The sequence below is a fragment of the Panthera uncia genome, chromosome F2, assembly GCF_023721935.1.
Source record: "Panthera uncia isolate 11264 chromosome F2, Puncia_PCG_1.0, whole genome shotgun sequence".
NCBI lineage: Eukaryota > Metazoa > Chordata > Mammalia > Carnivora > Felidae > Panthera > Panthera uncia.
Window position 1 is genome coordinate 3,035,302 of NC_064812.1, and position 25,274 is coordinate 3,060,575.

General features: G+C 52.4%; 1 protein-coding gene across 13 annotated transcripts in view; it reads left to right on the forward strand.

The window, feature by feature from the left end:
• Positions 1-25,274, forward strand: part of PTK2 (protein tyrosine kinase 2) — a 232,473-nt gene that overhangs the window by 161,883 nt on the left and 45,316 nt on the right. For 11 of the 13 annotated variants that reach the window (XM_049633432.1, XM_049633430.1, XM_049633442.1 and 8 more), the window contains 8 exons: positions 923-943; positions 2,043-2,140; positions 7,611-7,695; positions 8,873-8,973; positions 11,273-11,388; positions 12,255-12,355; positions 15,408-15,497; positions 18,137-18,341. In XM_049633432.1, the coding sequence (XP_049489389.1) occupies positions 923-943; positions 2,043-2,140; positions 7,611-7,695; positions 8,873-8,973; positions 11,273-11,388; positions 12,255-12,355; positions 15,408-15,497; positions 18,137-18,341 (817 nt within the window). The remainder of the gene's footprint in view (positions 1-922; positions 944-2,042; positions 2,141-7,610; positions 7,696-8,872; positions 8,974-11,272; positions 11,389-12,254; positions 12,356-15,407; positions 15,498-18,136; positions 18,342-25,274) is intronic. The other 2 variants (XM_049633429.1, XM_049633438.1) reach the window with 1 other exon arrangement.

Genomic DNA, 25,274 nt, shown 5'->3' on the forward strand with positions numbered 1-25,274 from the left:
TTACGACTTTCCTGCAGCCTAGAAACACCAGCTTCTTCTCTCTGTTTTGTGCTGCTTCTTGATTGAAGAGAATCCGGAAGCCTCAGGTCTCGTGTTGGAAGATAGAGTCCCAGACCTTGAATTGGAGACACACTTGAAATTTCCTTCACGTAAAAAAAAAAAAGTTTACTGGCTCAGTCAGTAGAAGATGCAACTCTTGATGTTAGTCACGGGTTCGAGCCCCACGTGTGACACAGAGTTTACTTAAAAAAATTTTTTTTTAATTTAAAAAATTCAGCATCGGATGTCCTGATTTCCATAGAGCCACACGTATTTGTAAAATAAGTGTTTCAGGCACTTTATTTACCCTGTTGTGTAACTATTGTAAAAGATGCTCTCATTTCCATGAACTCTACACATGCAAGAGGCATTACCAGCGTCAGGCCTGCATTGTCCTGGGTGCCCCCCAAATCCCTCACAAGGGTTCCTTGTGTTAGAGAGTGGTCCAAAACAGAGGGAGGAGCGGAAGCTTACTTGTGTGCATTCTGACTTGTGTGCGCCGGCACCACAGAAAATGTTTAAATTGACACTTAAATTTTGTACGTTTCCACAGAGAATCCAAATTTGCACTTGTACGTTTATTATTCGGTGTTGAGTAGTACGTGTCCATTGTGGCTGACGTTTATCCAAACCCCACGAAGACGTTACTGTGTAGGAATTGGGAGATGGGAACTGGAAAGCGTCGTGTCCCTCACATCGAGTTCATTTGAGGAGATTTAGGTTTTGCCTATGTCTGGTCTTTTTCCTACTGATGTTTGTGGTTAAAATATTTCACATAGTAAATATTGAAACGTACTCTCGGAGTTTGTTGTTGTTAACCTGATTGCTATCAGTTATTTCTAAGCAAGGTCTTCAATTTTTTTCTCCCTTAATTGCAATACAGAAAGCTATGGAATAGACGAAGGTAACACGATTCCTTTAAAATAACTGCATTTGCTTGCAATTGCAGCCTGCGGAGTGGTGTGGGACGTTTCAGTTCGCAGTTAACTGTTATCCTTAAACCACTTGTCATTGGTTTATCCGTGCTATTAAACCAATGGAACTACCAGCTAAAGTGATTTTAAAGAGGAAAAGAACCACCTCAAATTTGAGTCGGATTTTCTGTATGGCTTCTCATTTGATAAACCAGGAAGAGTTTTGAAACATTTGGCTGTTGTTTTATTCCATTGGCGACTTCACTAATGGAGTCCGTGCAGCGTGGATCGTGCAGACAGGTTTCCTGGCCGGAGAACATCAAAATCCGCAGCAGTTAATTGGATTAGAATTCATGGTCTAGGTTGCTAGTGGGTATTTTATTTCCATGTGCCTCAACGGCCTGCTAAACAGTCAGTTTGGTATAAATCGCAAGAAATTAATATGTTGATTTGAGGCAAACGCTCTCAAAAATATAAAACACTCATCATTTGTAGTGCAATATGTTCAACCTTGATTCCAAGTCATCTAATTTTGAAATTAGTTTTTAGAAATGGCCTCTTTAAACTCTTTAGCTCCATGAATAATATAGATAGGATCGTAAGAAAGTGGAAAACTCTTAAACTTTTAAAACAGAGTCACTCGTGACACGGTTTTCCCGTTGTCTCCGTATTTTCAGACTTCAGTTATTTGCAAAATAATTGCTTTAAATAACTGTGTTTTTTAGACTTTCGTATATTAATACCTAAACTAATAGCATTGATTTCTTAAGCATATAATTTACTACTTGGAAAAACTATTTAGAAAACGATCAGACAGATACAAACTAAATCGAATTAAAAACATGAAAAAAATCTGCCTTTAATAGAACTCACATCGTTTTGTGGTTCAACCAATGCCGTTAACAGTTTGTGTAACTCCTTTCACAATACCGTTTAAGAGAATTCCACTCTGTTTAAAGCATTTTCATAGAGTGATGTGCCACCAGTGAGAGTTGTACTCGTGGATGATAAGGAAATGCGTTGAGTGTAGTGTCTGCATTTGGAATACCGCACCTACCTAATTTTTGACGTACGGATCGTGCTTTGCAGCCAGGGACTACGAGATTCAAAGAGAAAGAATCGAGCTTGGACGGTGCATCGGGGAAGGCCAGTTTGGGGACGTCCACCAAGGCGTCTACATGAGTCCAGTAAGTCCTCCCTGGCGACCAGAAAAACGCGCTGCTTTTGACTGTCGCCTCTTCTTTGTCTTCTCGAGTCCCTGGCTCTCCTTTGCAGAGGTCTTTCACAGAGCCCGTCACACACGTCAACCTGCTCGGAGTATTCGGGAGCAGAGAAATGGCACCCTTAGCTCCTAGAGGGCTGGGTCTGTCTTTTGTTCATTTTGATCTTTCAGCCTCTCTCATCAGGAACAGATCCCACAAGGAGTGTTCCATTGGATGGAACAGATTATGACTTTAATAATCGCTTTATTGAGGTATAAATCACATACTATAAAACGTACTTTCTAAAAACATACAGTTCAGTGGTTTCTTAGTATATTGATAGAGTTGTACAAACGACAGCACGGTGCATTTTCCAGCACCTTCTTTACCCCAGAAAGAAGCCTCACCCGCTAGCGGTTACTCCCGTCCCGCCCTCCCCCGGCCCCTGGCAGCCAGTCGTCTGCTCCCTGTCCTCTAGATTTGCCTCTTCTGGATGCTTCACGTACACGGACTCGTGCGACATGTGGCCTTCCGTGATCAGTTCTTTTAGTTAGCATGTTCTCAAGGGTCATCCACACTCTAGCGTGAAGCGGTACTTAGTGTCCTTTTTTGCCAGGCAACATTCGATTGTGTGGGTAGACCGTTTGTGTTTGTCCGTTCTCCAGCTGACAGGAATTTGGGCTGTGACCGCTTCTTAGCTGTTAGGAATGACGCCTCTGTGACGGTCACTGCACAGGTCTGCGTGTGAGTAGTTAGTTCTCAGTTCTCTCGCATAGATGGCAGAGAGTGGAATGGCCGGGTCACGTGGTATCTGTTCCGCCCTTTGACCCGGAGCTGTCTCCGAAGAGGCCGCGCCCCTTCCCTCCACTCCTGGCAGCGGTGCGTGAGAATGCCCGTCCCTCTGCAGCCCTGCCGACACCGGTTATGGTACGTGTGCCGGTTAGATCAGCAGTAGTGAGACACCAGCAGGAACTCACTCAAGAAACTTTTTTTAGCTGGAAGAACGGGTGTACACGGATGACACAAATAAGGGATCACAGACCGTCCCCAGCTTACAGTGGTTCGACTTACTCTTTCTTGATCTTACGATGTTGCAAAAGCGATCTTCATGCAGTAGAAATCACACTTAGAATTTTGAATTCAGATCTTTTCCCAGGCTAGGGATATGTGCGTCCTCTTCCCCTGCAGGGTGGTGGCCACAGCTTCCAGTCAGCCCACAGCGGACGCACTGACGGCCGTTGCGCAGCCACGCGGCGATCCTGTCACTCTCAGTAGAGGATTTAGTGAATTACAGGGATAGCAACACTTCGGTGTAAAATACGCTTTGTAGGGGGCGCCTGGGTGGCTCAGGCAGTTGAGCATCCAACTCTTGATTTTGGCTCGGGTCATGATGCCAGGGTGGTGGGATCGAGCTCCGTGCTGGACGTGGAGCCTTGCTTGGGATTTGCTGCCTCTATCCCTCTGCCCCTCCCCGCCGTGTGCGTGCCCTCGCGTTTTCTCTCTCTCTCAAAAAGCAAATAAAATAATGCTCTGTGTCCACTGGTTTTGCCCAACTATAGGCCATTGTGAGTGTTTGTGAGCACACATGAGGCGGGTGTGGCCCAGCTGTGATATTTGGTAGGTTAGGTATTTATGCGCATTTTGACTCAGGGTATGTTCAACTTACGATGGGTGTGTTGGGACGTAACTGCATCTCAGGTCAGGGAAGAGCTGTGGTAACACAGACAATTGACATTTTTTGTTACCCCTGCTTTGGAAGCTGCAAATGGTGTTTTCCCAGTAGTTCCATACCTGTCAGGTTTTCTAGAGCTGAAAGGGTTTTCTTGTTTTGTTTTCTTTGGGTCACAGGAGCAGCAGACAATTGCCACCACGTCACTAAACAAATCAGAGATTCCATTTTTTTTTTTTACATTTCAGCTTTGAAAGTCTCTACCTTGTTCTTACACGTAATTCTGTCGTTTATTATGTATTTTTAGCTGCTAACTTTTCTTCTAGTTGTTTTTTTTGTTCGTTTTTTTTGTTTGTTTTTTTTTTTACTATATCTGTTATTATCTTCCTAATTCTCTTACCTCTGTTCTTTGAAGCAAAAAGCAGTACAGAGAGCCCTGGGTCCAAATTTACTCAAAAGGCCTGCTAACTTTTAGACTGGCTCTACCCAACTGAGATAAAAGGCAGGTGAGGCTTCTTGACCCGAAATAATTACAGTTGAATTACAGTCTCTGTTAGGTCTCTGGGCTTGCTGTTAGGAAGGCAGTTGGGGAGCGAGTGCATGAGCCTAGCCATAACAGGCACTGGCAGGGAAAGTTCCAGACGCATGCTGTGGACAGGGAGGGCGTGTCTCACTTCCGGATTGTTGGACCTGTGGAAGATGAGGGAAACTGAGGAATCCAAAGTGGCTACTTGAGCATCGGTATGAATTCTGCTTGTTGAGTGAGGCGGAGAAGGCTAAGAGGGAAGCACGTTGGATAGTGGGCGCATTAGTAAGGGTTCCCCGGGGAGACAGAAGCAGGCAGGTGTGGGTGCTTTCAAACGAGATCTGTTAGGGATTGGCTCACGTGATTATGGAAGCTGACTGACGTCCCCTCAGATCTTCAGGTGGCCTGCTGGAGACCCAGGAGAGCTGATGGCTTCTTACTGCCAGGCTGTATCTGAAGGCCCGAGACCCAACATAGCCAGTGTGGTTGTAGTCCAGAGGGTCAAGGAAGAATAATGTCCCAGCACAAAGCAATTCAGCAGGAGGAATTTCCTCTTGTTCAGGAGACCAGCTTTGTGTTCTGTTCAGGCCTTCAGCTGATCAGACGAGGCCCACCACATTAGGGAGGGCAACCTGCTTCACTCAGTCTATCAATTTACATGTTAAATCCATTCAGAAACACTCTGAATAATGTCTGACCAAATAATCTCTGGGCACCCCGTGGCCCAGGCCAGTGGACACATGCAGTTAACCACCACAGTGGGATATCAGGAGGTTTGTTTTGCTCAGTTCAAGTTTAAAATAACTTCACAGCATCCTCGTCAAGACAGGGCACAGGTGGGTTGGATATGTGGGTCTGAGCTGAAAGGCAAAGCGAGGGCTACAGAGAGGAATTAGGAGGTCGGCATGGAGGTGGGTCTTGGGGCTCAGTGAGGCTGCTTCTCGTCGGGCTGGCCGTGGATTGCGCCCTGGGATTTCCCAACACTGACAAGACAGGAAGCGGTGTCCTGCCTTCCACTCTCCCCCTGTGCCAGTCTTTCCTGCCTGAGGCTGGCGTCTACGGGGACAGCGGCTCACGCTCCCGTAGCTTGGCAGATTGAGGTGTCGTCAGCACTCAGAATCTAGTGTGGCCACCATTTCAGAGCTAAGTCTGTGACAAAGCCGCTGCCGCTCCCTGTCGCCTGTCACATGCACACGCTGCCCCGGTCACTCCTGAGATAAAGCCCTGTTGCAGAAGGGGCAGGCCACTTCCAACAGGGTGATCGCGGGCAAACCGCGAAACCTGTCAGCCTCTGCCGACCCGGTCGTCCGTAAAAGGGGTGGCCCGGACCCTTGTGTACCTCGTCAGGCTACCTCACAGATCACCTGGAGGCTCAGTGAGATGATGTACAAAAAGGACAGAAATGCCCAAAGCCTGTCGAGAAAACTGAAGACTGCGAGACTATGCAGCCCCCGTCTGGGATCTCATGGCTAAGTGCTCCTCGCTCCTGTGCGAGGGCGCCTGCGTCTGGCCACCCCCGGGGACGAAAGGAGGGGTCCAAGACAGCAGCCCCCCGAGGCCTCCTCTCTTCACTCCGGAGCTGCTGTCTCTCGGCTGTGTGACCTCGTCCCCTCTCCAGATCCTCTGGTGAGGACGGGACCCCGAGGCAGGGTAGGAGTCGGGGCACGGCAGCCGTGGCAGAGACCTGAGGCAGTGCTTCTTAAACCTTCGTCCGTTCACCGGGCTGTCCCTGCTGCTTTCTCCCCTCCTGTCCTCACCTTTTCTGCCTACTTGACAGAATGTGAGGTACCTTGGGAAAATATCCGGTATGAACAGTACGTGGTTCTACCAAGGACAGTGGAAAGCCCAGGATAGGATAAGCCCTTAAGTTGCTACTTAAAACCATCCACGGGGGCACCTGGGTGGCTCAGTCGGTTGAGCGTCTGACTCTTGATTTCAGCCCAGGTCACGATCTCACAGTCCAGCAGGATCGAGCCCTGAGTCAGGCTTTGCACTGAGCGTGGAGCCTGCTTGGGATTCTCTCTCCCTCTCCCTCCCTCCTTCTCTCTCTCTCTCTCTCTCTCTCTCTCTCTCTCTCTCTCTCATGCTTTCTCTCTCTCTAAAAATAAAGTATAATGAAGTAAATGAAAACCATCCATGGTATTCCATTGAGGCTTGGGATGGCCTCATTTGTCTTGTTCAAGCTCTGTCTTTTGAATTCGTTCGAGAAAATATCAGCTTCTTCGGGAGGCAGATCGACACGCCTTCTTGGTTTCTCTCCACCTTGGTGGTCCCCCTCTGTGTCTGCCTTGTGTCTCCCCCTCTCCCTGACCTCCCACACGGCTGGGCGGCCGGGTGCTGTGCTTGTGCCCCAGCCCGCGAGGATCTCCTGCGGATCCGACCCTGAACTCCGCCGGATCCTCCTGCCGCTGCCCTGGGTGCCACGCTATCTCCCCGCCATCTCACGCCCCTCACGTCCTGGTCCTGCTCCTGCTCGAACTGCTGCTTCCCTCTCTCTCACCAAACACCTGAAGTCTCCTTACCAGCATCGCACCTCACCCTGCGTCACCTGCACTGCCCACACTTGCCCCAGCCGCCACCCCACCGCTGCGCCTCCCCGCCCCCGTCAGCTCCCGGAGCAGGTGCTCCTTCTCAGCCGGAGGTCAGCCATGGCACTGCTCTCCCCGGGGCGCCTTTCTTTTGGTCCATAGGGCCCCGCTCGGGCTGCCTGTCCCAGCGCACCGCCTCGGCCCTGCCCCCACCACTGCCCCAGCCGCAGCACTGTGACCCTGGCTGTGCCCGCCTGCCAGTCCCTCCCTCCCTCCTTCCATTTTTTCGCCCTTGTCTCTGCCTCGCACATCCTGACACGCTCCTTCCTGGTCCACACCACTGTTCCGCGCGAACGTGCTCTGTGATGAGCTCGCTCCTTGTGTTCGTTGTCTGCCCTTTGCCGGAACGGAAGTCTGAGTAGAGCAGGGAACGCTGCTGCCTTTAGCCCAGGGTGCGTCCTGAGCGCCCGGAAGGCTGCCTGGCACGCAGCAGAAAGTGTTCGTGGGACGACGAACGAATGAATGACCTCCAGCATTTTAACACCGTGTCCGTTTCTTCTGGGGTCTTGCTGAGTATTTGAAGTGTTCTTCTCCTGAGGTTTTCAGTTCTGATCCTACCTGGTCCACAGTCCACATAGTTGCAGAACAAACAGCTCTTCGTGAACGTGCCCGTTGATTCATGTAGAGAACCTCTTTTTGCATGTGTGTGATTCTGAAATTTCCCTGATGCAGGAGAATCCGGCTTTGGCGGTCGCAATTAAAACATGTAAAAACTGTACTTCGGACAGCGTGCGAGAGAAATTCCTTCAAGAAGCCTGTAAGTTTCTAGAAATTTCTGTGGAGCTCCATTTGACGTTTTGTCTATGTAAAATACAAGCCATCTCTAAGAAGTAAGAAAAAGAATATTCTGACTTCTATGTGACAGCTGCATTTACTGTCTTGCCTTGCAAATTACTACCTGTATCTGTAGAGGCGCCTGTGTCCACATCGTCCAGGTAAGCCCTGATGTTTGGGTGTAAAGGTCGACAGATTTACCGTCCCTGTGTCCTTTGGTACCTGCACCGTTCAGCATCCTGGCCCTGGAATTGGGCAGGTGTAGAAATGAGTCCAGCCCAGGTGCCACCAGACCCTAGAGTTGGGGGTGAGCAGGACAGACGCGGTCCCCACCCTGAGGGAGCTCACAGACTGGGCAAAGAGCCGGGACCATGGCCAGGGCCCTGCTCCTGCTACAGTGCCCACCCCTCAGCTCTCTGTTCACATGTCCAGGGATGAAATTGCTGGGAGGGTCTCGCGTGGGTGGGTGTTCTCTGCAGAGTACAGACTCATGGAGAGCTAGTAGCTTGTCCTGTCCGTCTGCACGTGTCTGGCTCTTCCCAGCTGCCTTCGGGCTGGGATGCCCTTCCTACCCTCCCATGGCTTGTCCCGTCTCATCTGACCGCGTGATGAAAATAGTTTCCCCTCAGGAGGCTGTGTCACAGGACCACACTCTCACCTTCCTCAGTATTTGTAACTAGGTAAACATTGCCTGAAAATTATTATTCCGTTTCTCTAGGCTCTAAGCTCCATGGGGACTCGGGCCGTGTCTGCTCTGCTCACTGCTTAGACACAGCGCCCCGCTGTGAAAGGCACTCACTAGACATTGGTCATGTGAATGACTCCCTGTGTCCTTCATTACATGTACATCGATTGAAGGCCTTCTACCTTCCATTTCAGTAAATATTTACCACCTGACAGTCCAATAGATTAATAAGTCACAGAGTAAATCATACTGACTTCATCAATACGTTATAACTCCTCAAAATCATACTGTAACTTTATCAGAAAAAAGTCTAAGTCTGTCTTTAATCCTGTTCCTGTGTCTTAAGTACAAGACAAAGCCCGTCTCAGCTCGCTTGTTTCTGCAGAGCACCTAGGCCAAGAACACACAGGGCACAGCAGCCCCCTTACCTAACGCTCTACCAGAAGAGTGACCTTGGACACCTGTCTCTCCCTAGTAACGATGCGCCAGTTTGACCACCCCCACATCGTGAAGCTGGTCGGTGTCATCACGGAGAACCCCGTCTGGATAATCATGGAGTTGTGCACGCTTGGAGAGGTAACCTGGCCCTCAGACCCGGCCCGTCTGCCGGCCTGCCGTCACTGTGATTAAATAGCAGCCCCGTGATTGGGACTCGCCCAGCCTGCGCTGGCTGTTTGGTGTCCTTTGTTTAAAAAAGGGGAGTACGTTACGGATGCCGTCGTCCTTTGGGTTCGGGGAACAGAACATCTTCATCGGTGAACCCCCAGGGGATGCCCTAACTCAGCACTGGCAGCAGTGGGGACCGGGCGGTCCCTCCTTCCTCCCTGGTGCTGCTGCCTCGTGCCAGCCCCGGGCTTTGAGGATGGAAGAGCCAGTCTTCGTGCAGTTGTGCTGCCTTAGCGCTGCATGTAGGTGAACCTGCAGTTCCTTGTTCCTCTGAGAACTCATTTCACGGTGTCTCTCCGACCGACTGCGGTTAGTCACAGTTTCTGTTGAAAATGGGAGGAACACACATAGACAGATCTCCTTATTTGACTTTCTCCCAAACACAGAAACTCTCCACTTAGTGTGTCACCATCCCCTGGAAGCGTGTCAGAGGCCAGCCCCAGGCTGCTGAATCAGACTTGTTCCCACCTCCAGGCCGCTCTGTAGCCTGCCTGCGTGGGGATGAACACAGCCCCGTTTTCCAGATGCCGACCCTTGACCTTCTGGTGCTAACAGTCGGTACTTCCACCTTCCGAAGCACTGTACGCGCTCCTTGTCTTTGAAAGAACACCGAACGCAGTTTTGCTTTTCATGGCAATTAGGGGTTCCGGGGCCCAGGTGTCAGAGAGCAGTCTGGATTCTTCCTCCTCTTCGTGACCGCGTCAGCCTCCCTCCCCCGGAAGGGCCTGCCTGGTGGCTCCCCTCTGTACTTGATAACCTAGTTTGCTGGATGAAATAACTAAGGCCTCTACAGGATCTCTTCATCCTCTGCCCTACCTTTCCAAAGGAAACAGTTCTGACATACGTATTTTGTTCACAATATCTTTCTGGTTTTGCTTTTGGAGAATTGGGTAATTTTTCTGGCTTAAACTGTCACTAAATCTTTCTCCTTTATGTATTGATTTTGTAGAGTTAGAGTTAAATTCATCTGCCTTCCGTTGCCATGGTGGCCTTTAGCTGAATTGATTATGACAGTAGTAATAAGGACCAGTGGCATGACTGCCCAGCACCCTCTGCAGCCAGAACTTCCTGGAGGGTGGGTAGGAGACCTGCACCTGGCTTCCCCTTCCTCCTCATCACCTTATCCTCAGGTCTGGCCTGGGACACAGCAAGGTGTGGGGCCGCGGGTGCGTCGGCCAGGCTACGTGCCAGGCTCGCTCGGTATCTAGTTCTGTGTGTCCTCCAACTATTATTATCTAGCAGTATTTCATACTGCCATTTTATTCATTTCCTTGTAGAATCTTTCTGTATTTTTTTCCAGAAATTTGTGGGGTGTCTGGGTGGCTCAGTCGGTTAAGCATCCGGCTTTGGCCCCCGTCATGATCTCACGGTTTGTGAGTTCAAGCCCTGCGTCGGGCTTTCTGCTGTCCGTGCAGAGCCTGCCTTGGACCCTGTCTCTCTCTCTCTGTCTCTCTGTCTCTGCCCCTCCCCTACTCGTATGCACACTCCCTCTTTCTCTCTCTCTCAAAAACAAATAAACGTTTAAAAAAAAAAAGAGAGAGTGCCTGTGTGGCTCAGTTGGTTAAGTGACCAACTCTGGCTCAGGTCATGATCTCATGGTTTGTGAGTTCAAGCCCCCCATTGGGTTCTCTGCTGTTAGCACGGAGCCTGCTTCAGATCCTCTGTTCCCCTCTCTCTCTGCCCCTCCCCCTGCTTGTGCTATCTCTTTCTCTCTCTCAAAAATAAACATTAAAAAAAATTGTCTACAATCATGAAGATTTCAGTGTTTTTTTAAGTTTGTTTTTTTTTTTTTTTTTTTGAGAGAGAGAGAGTGAGCAAGCAGGGGAGGGGTGGAGAGAGAGAGGGAGACAGAGAGAGAGAGGGAGAATCCCAAGAAGCTCCATGCCATCAGCAAGGAGCTAGAGATAGGGCTAGATCCCACAAACCATGAGATCATGACCTGAGCTGAAATTAAGAATCAGATGCTTAACCGACTGAGCCACCCAGGCACCCCAAAGATTCCAATCTTAAATAGGATTCCAAATAAAGAATGATTAACCATAATTTCTGAGCCATATGGCTCATTCGTTACACCTTATTTTGGAAGAATTGAAGCCATTCTTCTACAAGTGTGTGTGCGATTGGGCACCGTTGTTGAACATAGCTCTTCAGCTCTTGATTTCTGTTCTCGGTCACTAATTCTTTTTCATCTCGGTCACTGTTCCCAAAGCTGAGGTCGTTTCTGCAAGTGAGGAAGTACAGTTTGGATCTCGCGTCTCTGATCCTGTATGCCTATCAGCTTAGTACAGCTCTGGCGTATCTGGAGAGCAAAAGATTCGTGCACAGGTAAGATCCAGGCTAAAGCTGGTGAGCTGCCCTGCGGCGGGGGCAGGGGTGGGAGGTGGGAGCGGAGAGACCTCCGCAGGGGGGAGGAGGAAGAGGTACTCGGTGTGCCCTGCGATCCCGCGTGCCACCGGCCTCCCGTAGGCGGGCAGTATCGGAACGTCGCACTGCCCTTGTCCTGGCCGAGAGAGGAGCCATAGTCACATCCGGAGGGCTTTCCTCACGTGAAGCCTGAAACCTTTGCTTGCCTTCGGGAAGCAAATACTGTTGAGAGCTTGTACGTGCCCTAGAGCAGTAAGCATGCGGACCTAAAACAGTCACTGTCCTGGGGCTTCCTGGGACCCCCCCCGAAGGGTCACGAGTGACATCTGCTGGCGTTCGGTGGAATTTCTGCTTCTCATCTGGGTCCCTTCTTTGAATGCAAGAGAAAGCCCTCAGTTTGTTTCCTGGGACTTTGTTACCCAGCACTGAAACAGATGGCATCAGCAAAATCGTTCACAGGCGTTTAGATGACAACTTTTATTTTATGGAACGAGGTCTCTTAGTAGCAGCAGGGTTGAGACCCCACTCGTGCGTCACTGTCTGTCAGTGTTCAAAAAGTGGTAAGCAGTTTCGTTACGGGAGAGTGTACTCCGCAGCCGTTCAAAATACTAGTCATTGTGTTAATGAGTAAACAGCTGCCTAAAGGATCGTCTTTGAAGTAAAATTGTAAAATTGTCTCTTTTTCAGTGTGTAACAAATCTCCTGTTTGCATTGTCTATAAACTGTCTTTCAGAGTACCTGCCGGTATGTCTTTATATAATATAGAGGAGTTTGTAGGTTTGTTTTCCTTATATTAAAATCCATTACCCGGAATTCTTCCTCTTCAGGGACATTGCTGCTCGGAATGTTCTGGTGTCCTCAAATGATTGCGTAAAATTAGGAGACTTTGGATTATCCCGGTATATGGAAGACAGTACTTACTACAAAGGTAAGGAATCCAAGCAAGCAAGAGGCGGTAGGCTCAGAATCCTTAATGATTCTTACGTCTTCAGAAGGTGTGCCCTCATCCGCTCGGCTGAAGTGTGACAGGGGTGTGACACCAGTTCACAGCCTTCTCCACGCCTCCTGCAGCAGCCGGACTTCCACGGACGACACCTCACATCAGCCTTGCCTTACTGCCCATTAACTCACAGTGGGTCAGGGACTTCATTCCAAAACATAAAGCTGGAGAGCTTTTTTGAAAAACGTAGGAGTAAATCTTTGGGATCGAGGGCTGGACAAAGGGTCCTTAGGCTTGACACCAAAAACAGGGTCCATAAAGGGAAACACCTGACAGAAGGGACCTCATCCAAATGAGAACTTTTTGTTCTGCAAAAGACCCTGCGAAGAGGGTGAAAAGGCAAGGTGCAGACCGGGAGAGGGTACTGGCCAACCACAGTGCCCTCCTGCAACCACGGGCCATTCAGCAAAGGGCCAGTGTCCCCAGTGTGGGGTGAGCCCTGAGAATTCAGCAGGGAAAACAAATACAGACTACGACACCGACAGCAGGTGGGGACGGAAGCCGCACTGGAGAGGATACGAGGAGGGCAACGAAGCCTGTGCAGAGGCCTTCGGGATCCCTAGCCCTGGGGAGATGCGGGTTCAGACTGTGAGGAGGTATCTTTGCACACCTGTCGGAATGGCTACAGTCTAAAAATAGTGATAACACCAAATGCTGGCAAAGATGCAGAGAAACTAAATTGCTCACAACTTGCTTGTGAGAATGTAAAATGGTACATTTTAAACCCTGGAAGAGTTTTGCAGAGTCTTAAAAAGTTAAATATGCACCTATCATACAAATCCAGCAGTTACAATGCTGGGTACTTCTCTCAGAGAAACGAAAACTGACATTCACACAAAACCTGAGTTGAGATGTTCGTTGCAACTTTAGTTCCAGTAGCCAAAACTCGGAATCCCCTCCGATGTCCTCCAGCTGGTGAACCCAGTCCGACCCGCACAGCAAGGGGGGCTGGGCCCGCTGGCTCGCCGAGAGCAGTCAGACGGAGAGATCTCCAGTCTGTTCGCGCCGTAGGCATCAATGCGTTTGTTTTAGAGCGGAGATTTAGCTCGTGTGCTTTTCCCTTTAGTTTTGTCAATTTTGGAATCAGATTGACTTGGTTCCTCGCATTATTGAACAAGTCTTTTTAGTAATAAATTTTCATGTTCCTAGTACTTGAGCTAAGGTTTCAATTATAAATCCGTACTATGCTCCTAGTATATATTCTAAGGATTACTACTGTTTTAGAAAGGCTAGTTTCTTTACTACTTAAATTTTTATGTTGTGGCAAAATGAGCCCAGGTTTTTACATACAAAATGAGTTTCCTTCATTTTACACCATGGCTCATGGCTCTTCCCTTTCCGTGTGCCCGCTGTGTGCTGCAGCCTGGAAGGGTTTCAGTAGTGGCTCTGGGTTATGTGGAAAGAAAATTCTTCAGCTGTTTATTCATTTTAGTTAGCCATTTAACTTAAAAATGGCCAAGTCGGTTTTCTGCTGTTTTAAAGTACCTCTCGTACCCTGCCCGAGCCCTGACGAGCCCAGGCACGGGACTCCCAGTGAAGGCTGAGCCCCGAGCAGGGTGGTGGCCGAGGCCCCGCAGCACGTGGGTGGCATCTGTAGTGAGCAGCTGACAGGTGCGTGTGCTTGCTGCCGGCTCAGGTCCCTACGTGCACAGTCCGTCGGGTTCCAGGAGAGCACTCCTAGGGGTCAGCGGCCCTTCGTTCGGAACACAGGTGCCGAGTCGCTGGTTTGGAAGGCGCCGCACAGAGGATTTGACCTCCGTGGCCGTGAAGGCGCTTCGAGTGGGAATAAATCCATGAAGCACCACGAAGCACAGAGCCGTCTCCTGAGAGTGCTGAGGGGCACTGGGCGCTGGCAGAGGGAGGTCCGGACCCTGTGGCCCAGGGCTCCTGCCCCGCCCCCGCCAGCTCCACGCCCTGCCGGTGCCGTCCTGACCCACCGCTCGCTCCTCGGCCACCTCTGCTTCCGGAGCACGTGGCCTTGACCCGGCGTCTGTGCTGTGCCCCCCACCGTGTACGAGTAGACGCTGCTTCCACCTCTTAGGATTAGAACTCCTCGAGAAGGGGGACCCAGGGCTGCCCACGTGGTAACCGCACGGCCGAAGGAACGTTCAGTGGGGCGCTGAGTCCTTTCCTTTGTGGCACAGAAGGAAGGTTTGTGTGGCCTCGAAAGCACGATGCTTCAGGCTGTCCTGAGGACTGTACTTTCTCATTCCATCGTCCGTCCTGCTCTTCACGTACTGGTGACAGCGTCGTCGCCAGTCCTCCCTGCGTAACCCGAGTTGGCGCATTCACCCAGTCGCTGACGTCTGTAACTCGCAGTCCTGTGGTGCTTTCGTAGGAGCAGCGGGCATCTGGAGCCTGTCTCCGCTGGGGCGTGGGGACGGGTGGGGGCGGTGCCGGACGACCCGAGCCCCTCTGGCTCTGGGCCAGGGCCTGGCCTTGAACCCCAGCTCTGGCACCTGGCGGTGGGGCGGCCTCCGGCGAGTCACGTAACGTGTCTGAACCTCGTTTTCTGAAGAAAAGAGAGCCTACCAGGACAAGTTGTTTTCGGGGCTTAGGTTGGAATCGATGTGAGACGTCGTATGTGTACGTACGTGTTTCCTTAGAAACACCGGTTCCCTACTGGGAACGAGAGCCGACCACGTGTCCTTAGCAGAGGCTGCAGCCTGTGGACGAGGAGCTGTCGGGGAAACCGCCCGGCTCCGCGTGACTGGGCGCGGGGCTCCCTCTCCCTCGTTCCCCGCCTCTCTGCGGAGGGAAGGACCTCAGTGTTTTATCTCCCTCCCGCGGCCTCAGCAGCTACTCCCAATGACCTGACAGAAAGGCAGGAAACAGAAAGTAGCTCTCCCAGATAAGCAGAGTCCAAGGGGTCAGATGCTTAAAGCTTTTTATCTTGGAAGTAAAAGTCTCTGCTAGCTGTAGCTGTTAGATCCTTGAGCGGATAACAAGGAAGATTCACTTTCTAAAATTAATCTTCTAGCTTCCAAAGGAAAGTTGCCTATTAAATGGATGGCTCCAGAGTCCATCAACTTTCGACGTTTTACCTCAGCCAGTGACGTGTGGATGTTTGGTGAGTATCGCGAAGTTTCGTGTTGTTACGCTGTGCTTCGTGTATGCTCACAACGCACGTGGCGTCACCTCTTTTCACGGCGTGGGCTGACGTGCCTTCCCTTGTCTGACCGCTCCTTCGCCGGGCACGGGGCGCCAACCGAGCGCCGGCGTTGTGTGTGACTTCTGGGAGGCCCCGCTCTCGCTCTCGCCTCCTCCCCCTTCTGTCTCGCTCTGCCGTCTCTGCATCCCTCCTGGGGGAGATCTTTCCCTTCCCTCCCGTCTCTCTCTGCCGTCTCGTCCGTTCCTTCCGTGTGACTGACCGTACGTGGTTGACCTGTCCCTCTGGTTCTGTGACCGCGTGCTTCACGGGTCTGGGGGTCCCGTCCCGTCCCGTCCTGGGGTCTGACCTCCTCCTGACTTGTCTCACGGCCTCACGGTTTGCTCCTGGGTCCTCTGTGGCTTCTGCCCCAACGCCTACCCCGTGCCTGGCCACCTGCTCCAGGTCGGGCGCCATCCTCCTGCTCTGTGGGCCGTCGTGGACCCTCCTGAGTGGCGCGACGGTGGCCCTTGTTCCGTCACATTTGAGACCAGTCTCCCTTTTTGATATGCACGACACTCCTTCCCCACCCCACTCTTCTGGCGTAACTCCGTCTGCCTGGAGTACGTCCTAAGCCCGTCTCCTCTGGGTGAGATTCTGTCCGACTGTCAGGGCCACCTCAAGCATCCCCTCTTCTGCAAAGCCTCCTGTGGCGGGTGCGTCCTACAGATGGAACCTGCCCGTCTCCGTGCTCCCTGCGCTTTCTCTCTTGGCCACGACGCTCAGCATTCATCTTGTGAGCAGTCTGTGTGTGTGTTTGCTCTGCTAGATTTTAAACTATTTCAGAGGAGATGTCTTCGTAACGTTATGTACCTTTTTTCCCTGTATTTAGAAATAACTTTACGTACATCGAGTCTGTGTTCATATTTTTTCTTCCGTGTACCGATTGTTGGTTTCATCCAGCGCCCTAAGTAATAACAGGTGAAGGAAGGAGCTTTTTAGCAGAGTAGGAAATCGCGTGGCACAATTTAGAAAGGGCCCTGGGGTCTGACGGACACGGCTCTGTGTCCCAGAGCCCCGCTCATCGGCAGTGTGACCCAGACAGCAAGTTGAAGGTTGCTGTGAAGGGAATTGCGGTTTGCACAGAGTCCACGGTGCCTGTGTTTTCCCGTTTTAACTTCTCTGCAACTGGGGTGTGTCATAAGTCAGCAGCGTGTCACGGTCGGTGTCACTGGGGGGGGTGTGGCACGTGGTGCCCTGCCTGCACTCGTACGGCAGCTGCCGTTGCCTCCTCGTCTGCGTGGGTTTGAAAGCACTCTTTGGTAGGACGGAAAGAATTCTTAGAGGTTTTCTTAGAGGATTGTGTCACATCCCCCCCTTTTTTGGTCGCATAAAATAGTGGTGTATATTCTAGCCAGTGGCATCTTAGATTGATTTGATAGGATGCGGCATTTAAAGAAACGTGAGGTGTAACAATTCAGGACAACATGTAAATTTCAAAGCGCCAGAAACATTTTAAGGTCTCAAGAAATGACGACCTGCGTTGTCGTTACCAATAACGTTGTCATGATTTCTGGTGAAAAACGCAGAGCTAAGGCGGTTTTTTGGTCACGCACTCTTCACTTTGAAATGCCTGGAATTTGGATCCCGTCGAGACGTAATTCACACTGGTACGATGCCGTGCCCTGCTTCCCCGGAGGCACACCCCACGTTAGGTACTGAGGACACCCCAAGTGCGTCTCCTCCCTTCAAGCACGTTACACGCACACGGGTAGGACGGAGACCCGTGAGGCTTTCCCAGGGGGAGTCCGTGGGGAGAGAGCCGAAGGGGCCCTAAGTGTGGCGAAGTTAACACCAGAAAGGCGCGTGCGTGTGGTGCGTTTGGGGGGGGTGTGGAGTCCCCCGCTGTCGCGGCCAGTCTGCCCTCTCGGTTCCCCGACCGGAGCTTCGTGTGGTTGTCATTCTCCGCCTTAGGCTCCGTTCGTCTTTAAACACGGGCGCTCAAGCGTTGTTCAGAGGAGCCCGAGAACGCGTGTGGTCCGCGAGGATGCAGGGGAGTGAGGAGGCTGTGGGCAGGGCCGCCCCGGCCCAGGGAGTCCGGAGCACGCGTAAGCCGGTGACGGTGCCGATGAGCACCCTAGCCACGCACGGCCAGCCTCGCGAAAGGAGTCCGGGTGTCCTAAGACGCGAGGCTTCGATTTCAGCATTTTCTTCGCTAGGCCTCGGGTCGGCTGCCGCGGTCACCGGCAGGTCGGACCGCAGCGGGGGGAAGGCAGGATTCATTCAGCTTGTTTTGAACTGGTTCGTGAAACCATGAGGGATCACTGTCCCCGGTGGGCCATTTTCTAACACGGGACGTTTAGAGGAGTGAACCTCTTTGAAAAGCCGTGGGCTGTTCGGGTCATCGTTTACTCTTTCGCTGTTCACATCAGACGAAGTTAATGGTGCCGCGCTCGTTCGCCGCACAGTTCACGGAGCGCTGCCTTATCTGGCCGCTCGGGCCGCAGTCCCACAGCTGGTCCCCTGGCGCCAGCGGTGAAGCCTCCCTCCCCCGCCCCCCGACTCCTGGGCCTCCCCCGCTTCCTGCGAAGTTCACGGTCTGTTTTCATCCCGCTTCACAGGTGTGTGTATGTGGGAGATACTGATGCATGGTGTGAAGCCGTTTCAAGGAGTGAAGAACAATGATGTGATCGGTCGAATCGAGAACGGGGAGAGATTACCAATGCCTCCAAATTGCCCTCCCACCCTCTACAGCCTTATGACGAAATGCTGGGCCTATGACCCCAGCAGGCGGCCCCGGTTCACTGAGCTCAAAGCTCAGCTCAGGTAGGAGTGGGGGAGCGAGGGCCGGGGCTGGGGCAGGCTCACGCGGCTTCACCCCCCTCGCAGTCCTTGCGCCGCGAGGTCCTTCCGTCCGCACGTCTAAGGCTAACTTATTCGCGGGCGAACATGATGACTTTCTTAATGGGTTTGCTTTTATTTATACCTTGCTAGACTCCTCAGGAGATTAGGCCTTAAGATCTTAGTAAGCTTCCAGTTATGACCGAATCTCTCCTCCCCAACTTCTGACGGACTTAGCACAGCCGACAAGACCCACAGGAATGTCGTCCCCGGCTGCCTGTCGGTCCCGTCCCCAGCCCTCCTCCCATCGCCGGCACGCTCCTAACCGCTTGCGCTTCTCCCGGCACAGCCCGCCATCTGCGTGCTCCTCCTCTCCCGACACACGACCACCTGTTCGGTGTCCAGAATCCTGCTCAGATGTCACCCCTTCGGGGGGCTTCCCTAATCAGCCCTGCCCCCAGAGAGATGGCCACCCTCTGGAACCTTTTCGGTACTTCTTCTGTTAGAGTTTAAACACACCCCTGCCTGTTGCGCGGCCGTCTGGCGGCTCGTGCTTGGTGCCACGTGCGGTCAGACCCAGACTTTCGGTAGCTCCCGGGCCCCCGGAGGGAGCACACGGGGACTTGGCGGCCTGCGGGGCCCCTCAGGGTGTCTGCCCACAGCGGACCCTGCCACCTGGCCTGAGGATTCCGCATCTGCGTGTCTGGTCCCCGGCCAGGCTCCGTGCTCTCGACGGGCATCACCGCGTCGTGCTCATTTCTGCGGCCCCGGCACAGGGGTCTGATACATGCTCAGTGAACAGTTGCCGAATTGAAGTCTAGACTGAAACTTAGCACTGTAAGCAGTAAGGTATCGTCACGTGATACATACCCACGGGGAGCCTCATTGTGTAACCAACGCCGTGGTTGAACGTGTGCTGTTTCACCGGTTTCACGCTTCCTCTATTTTGTGTGCGAACTTTAAAATTTTGGTGTATTTTAGGTTTTTTTCATAAAAATTACCGAATGTCAGGATCCAAGAGGTCCTGGTAGTGCCTCCGGCCCATCCTTACCCCCCAGTGCCTGAAGCCCCACCCCGTCTTCAGGCGAGTCCGCTCGCCGGACAAGTCTCCGTGGGAGGAGCGTGCTTCAGGGAGGAATTAGTAAGGCTGCTGGCAGAGACGTAAGACATTCGTCCAGTCAGGAATTCTTGGCTAAGCGCCTCCTTCGTTGTCAGTGAGGTTCTGGGGATTCAGCGGTGAGCACAGCACAAGCCGCCCCCAGGGTTCACAGCCCAGGGGACCAGACGGGCCAGCAGGTCCCGTACAGCGAGAAGCACGCTCTGCGAGGGGCTCCTCCTGGGGCCCCGTGACGCTCCCCTGCGGGCCTGGGCCCATCCTGTCGGGCCCCACAGAACAACTCAGCTCTGCCTTCCACGTGACAGTCCTTCGAGTGTTTCCAGACGCCTCTCTTCAGGCTAGAAGTCGCCAGTTTCTTGCCTGTCCTACAGCTAATGATTCGTGCTCTCACTGCTAGAGCTGGATTTTGAATGTGCTTTGTTTCATGTTTCGCTCATACTTTTTTTTGTTCCTCCTTGATCTTTCCTCGAATTTGACAGATTCTGTCCTCAGAATTCCTCCCCTCTGTGACACCGGTCCCTCCCCCTGCCTCCCAGACTCCTCCTCTGTCTCGCCACCCTGCTGCTCTTCCACGACGCTATGAGTTCCGAGCACATGTCCGTCCTGGGCCGCCCTCCTTTCTCAGTGCGCTTCCTGGGCCGTCTTAACTCTCGCCTCTGTGTCTGCAGCTTCCGTCCCACCGTTTCTCTCGAGTCCCAAAGCCGCCTTTTAGACGGCTGCTGGGCCCCCGTTCATCCTACAGCCAGCCAGTCACCTTGCCTCCCGGGCAGCCCCTGGCCCTCGCCTTCTGTAGGTTACAAAGGCACCTTTCCTCGTCTCCATCTTGGAGTGAGCGCTGATCCCTCACTGTCCCCCAGCTGCGCAGCTGGGGAGACTCGACACAGTGTCTTCAGACCCCTCCCCTCCCCCAGACCGCCCTCCGTCTGTCCGGCAGAGCTCCTTAGCGGATCTTAGGAATCATCACTGCAGACAAGCAGCTCCCTCACTGGAACGGCCCTCAGTGGGTTCCTGTTACCCCCACCGCCCACCCCCCGTCCCATGTGAGGTGGAGGCTTCCAGAATAGACTGAGGATTCCTTCCATCCTGCCCCTTTCTCACACGGTGGCCTCACTAACCCCCTCGGCCTGGGATGCCCTCTTCTCCACCTGGTGGAATCCTGCCCATCTTTCTCGCCTTCTTTCGCACAGCGGCTCCGCAGCTGACGAGCCTCCCCCGCGGAGTCTCCGGAGCACTCTGTTCTTGTCGTGCTCCCCCTGTGCTGCCACAGACGGCTGCGCCCGCGTTCAGCCCGTTCCACAAACACCGTGGGCGCCACGAGGGCTGAGCCTGGGGCCCGGTCTCTGGGGCAGGAGGACTACACCTTTCCTGCCCTCGAGGAGCTCACAGTCTAGTATGTCCCAGCCCTACTAGACTGAGGCTCCTTGAGGGCAGGGATCGTCATACTCGCCTCGGTGCTGCCCGCACCCGCAGGCCAGGGGCCTGCGCACAGTAGGGCCCGCACAACGCTCCAATCATGGCCTTGCGCATGAAAGCTCACATCAGCGTTCACTGAAGGACTGCTGCATTAGGAAAAGTAGTTCCCCAAACTCTGCAAGGTGAATTTGTAGAACTAAATATAATGATTTCCTACACACACACACACACAAAATACATACTGTGCCTGGACTATGACTTCTGGCTCTCTTGCGCCCAGTTAACACGGGTTGTTGAGCGTTAATTCTGTTTGTTTCTGTTTAGTCAGAAGTGGAGTTTAACTTTGCATCTTGAACGTGTGTAATATGGCTCCCAAAGAGGCCAAAAAACGTAAACTTTATAATAGCTCTTGGACACTTACAGGTCACAGTACGTCACAATGATCAAATAGATTCTTTTATCGAGTTTTACGCAGTTTTTATCGTATCAAAGATTTTGACGAAGTAGTAAATCTCGGGAGTCTTTACTCCAGGTCAGTTAAAGGCGTTTCCCGAATCCCATTCTCCGTGACCTTAAAAGAAAAGACCTCGAATGAACTCCAATTACCGTGGACTGCATGCATTTTGGGGCCATGTGTTTGTTGTTCACTGTGTGTTGAGAAAAGGCTCTCGGGGATGAGCCTCGCCCCGCCGAGTCAGACAGTCCCGGGCCACACTTCCACGGGTGGATCCCCAGGACTCCCACGTCTGTCCTCCGTACATCCTGCGTTCTTGTTCACGGATGTGAACCCCCAGAGAAGCACAGGGACGGGAACCTGCGGGTGGCCTGTCAACGAGTGGGAGCACTCCCGGGGACCTGCAGTGAACGTGACCCCAGTGTGCACCGAGCCACGCCTGTCCTGACTGACAGGCTGTAAGGGTGCACGGAGCAGTTTTTGAATGAAAGCACCACTTAATCCCTGGGTAGCTCAGTTAGTTCTTCAGTAGCCCACATGCCGAGGAAACTGCAGTCCCAGCCTCAGTGTCTGCCCTCCCGGAGCTCACGCTTCCCCCGGCACCCGGCCTGGCCCAGGGCTTTGTGCCGCCACACAGCAAGGTCGCCTGTTGGCAGCTGAGTCCGGGGAGGCATGTGAGGTTCATGTGGACTTTCTTAAGTCCTTTCTTGGCAAATGAGGGCAATACACCAATAAAATTCCAGTGTAAACTTCCACACCGTGATTTTTGTATCTTTTAAACTTTTTATTGCCATGCAAAGATGTGAACGTATAAACATGCCAGGAAGTAAACAGCTCTTTGGTTTGTCACAAGTCAGGCACACCCACGCAGCCAACATGCAGAATAAGAAAACAGCCCTTTCCGACGACAGTTCACCCTCCGAGGGTGACCGCTAACCGTGGATTGGCTCTGCCTGCCTTTGAGCTTTATGTCAGTGGTATCACTCCGTGTGTGCTTTTTTGTTCGTTGCTTATTTCGTTCAGCAGTTAGTTGGAGACCATCCCCGTTATTCAGGCAGTTGCCCCTCTTTCTCCTCGCTCTGTGGTGTTCCGGTTTATCCCTCCTCCTGTTGGGAATGTACATGCTTTCCAGCCGGGCTGCCCGGAGCACTCTTGTGTCTTTTCGGTGAGCGTAGGGACAGGAATGCCAGCTGGGCGTGTCTCTGAATGTCAGCGGGCGTGCCCAGGTGTAGGGTCAGTAGGTCCTGCCGGTTTTCCGGAGCCGATACAACGTGCTGCCCCCAGCGGTGAACGAGCACTCCAGTCGCCCCAGACATAATGGTTTTTTAAACCTTTGGAAACGACTCCATGTTTCTATGCTCACTGTTTTCACATATGAAGTTTAGGCAAAAGAATATAAGCGGGAGGGGCGGCTGGGTGGCTCAGTCAGTCGAGCCTCTGACTTCGCCTCAGGTCGTGATCTCACCATTTGTGAGTTGGAGCCCCACGTCGGACTCTGTGCTGGCATCTCGGAGCTCGGAGCCTGCTTCAGATTCTGTCTCCCTCTCTCTCTCTGCCCCTGTCCTGCTTGCACTCTGTCTCTCTCTCAAAAATAAATAAACGTTAAAAAAAAAAAAAAAGAATATAAGTGGTAAAAGAACATAACCATTTCCCTGAAAGAACGCTGACCCGATACGTGTCACTGGGGAAGGCGCTCCGTGCTTTGAGTTGGTCTCCATCGCTGTGGTCTTCAGGAAGACCTCTTAAAGCAAACCATGTTCCTTGATGGCCGGTCTCTGCCCTCTACAGTCAGCTTCCATAGTGGTGCCATCGGGAACCAGCAGCTACTAAGTGCTTTCCGTTGCCAGGTCTTGTGCCCTGAACTCTCACACGTTAGGTCATCTTAGTCCTCACGGTCCTTGGAGACGTAGGTGACGTCACCACCGCCCGTTCACAAATAAGGAGGCTGGAGGGCCGAGCTTGGGCAGTGAGCCCGCTGAGTCCCGGGCGCGCCAGGCCTTGACCCGAGACGCGGCTAGATATCCGTATGTGCACTGTCGCGCTCTGCCTTGGGACCGCGACTGTGGGCACGTGGTCAGTGCTTAGTTAGAAAGGGGAAAGAAGAAAAGAAAGAACCACAGTGTTCGAAGGAATCCTGCTCCTGTGATTCTCTTATTTGTTTTCAGTCGGAACCAGAGAAATTCCCCAGAGGGAGAGGCAGCACCTGGCGTGTGCGGGCCCACCACCCGCATGGCCGCCGGGCGCTGGCATCGAATCTTTGTCCCGTCACCTCCCGAGTGTGCGGCACGTGCCGCGTGGGCCTCTGGGGCCCCAGATACGGCGCGGAGCGGCGGTGGAAGTCGCACACGAGGCCCCGCCGGGGTGACTGGAGGCCGTCTGCAGCGCGGGCCTTGGGGGCAGGGGAGGGCGGGCTGTCAGGTTGAGAATGTGGTCGTGTTTGCTTTTGAACTTTGTCAGGCAAAGCTGGCCTGTGAGAGATGTGTCCGGTTAGGAAGTAACAGCTTGGAGCGGCTGCGGCCGCGGATTTATTACATGTTTTTCGGACCACGTCTGACCATCGACTCCAGTGAAGTTGCAGGCTGCCCCCTCCCCCACCCCAACCCGGACACGAACCGTGCGTCCGGTGCTCGGGGAGGTAGAACCTGCACGGGTGCGGGCACAGACGGGAGCTCACCCTGCTGTTCAGAGTGGTGAGTGTTGTGTCAGGAAGGTCAGAGCCGAAGAAGGGATTTGAGAAGGCTGCGTGATCTTGGGCAAGTGACCCTGCCTCCCTGGAGGAGCAGGGTCCCACGTCCCACCCAGCTTGGTTTTCAGGGTCACGAGAAACTGTCTGAAATGCTTCGGGCTGTGTGAGGCTCGGGGTGGGCGCACGCCCTGTCACCGCTGCTCTGGTCACACCAGAGCGGCTCCCGAAGATCTGGAAGGGACCTGGGCATCTCAGCGCACAGAGGAGCCACCAGGTACTTCAGAGAGAAGTCTGGTCACCTGGATTTAAGAGCGTTAGCTGTCGTGATCCACATACCGAATATGACGACATTTCACAGATGTGTCATAGAGATGTGGACCTTCCACCTTTAACCCGTGAACGGTGTCTTATACAAGCCTTTTTAATCCTTTTTGAGTCTTCATTTATCCTAGTAAGTGGACTCTAAATTAAAAGCTCTGGGTCTGATTGATGATTCAAGGTATTTGTGCCACTTCTCTGTGTATTTTCTTAAGTGGTTTTGTATTTGCTTCCAAAATTCCTTTCAAAGGTGGTGTCTGAATCTCTCCTTAGTCATCATATCTGTATCCTTCCCTCGCCAGCCTGTTGGGTCTAGATATTATCTAGAAGAGTAATCAGTTTCTCAGGTCGTCCTACACACATCTTCAAATGTTCACGGCGTCTGAACTTCAGGGGTTTTTTTGTTTGTTGGGTTTTCTTTTTTTCATCCTTAGGCTTACCAGTAATTTAAAAAGTCAAGAGTAAATTGCAATTTAGTAGGAATTGATACGACATCGACCTTTTTTGCGCTAAGTGTGTCTTAACTGCTTCCGTGAGGCTCCTCGTGACCCGTCCTTGGCTCCTGCCCACACGAGGGTGTATCGTTACACCTCCGCAGCTTGGTTTTGTGTGAGCAGATTTCCAGTGAGGTGTAAATGTGCATTTCATAAAAATTAGTCTTTTGTACTTACACGGCTGCAGAGGTCGTTTTCATGCCTATTTCCTTCTTTGACTTCAGAGCAGTTCTTTTTACTTTCATTTTTGATTTTAGAGAGCGAATGAGCACGAGTGAGAAAGAGAATCTTAAGCAGGCTCCACGCGCAGCATGGAACCTGACGCGGGGCTCGATCCCACGACCTTGGGATCGTGACCTGAGCCGAAGTCAAGAGTCAGACGCTCATCTGACTGAGCCATCCAGGCGCCCCTGACTTCACAGCGGTTCTTAAGAAC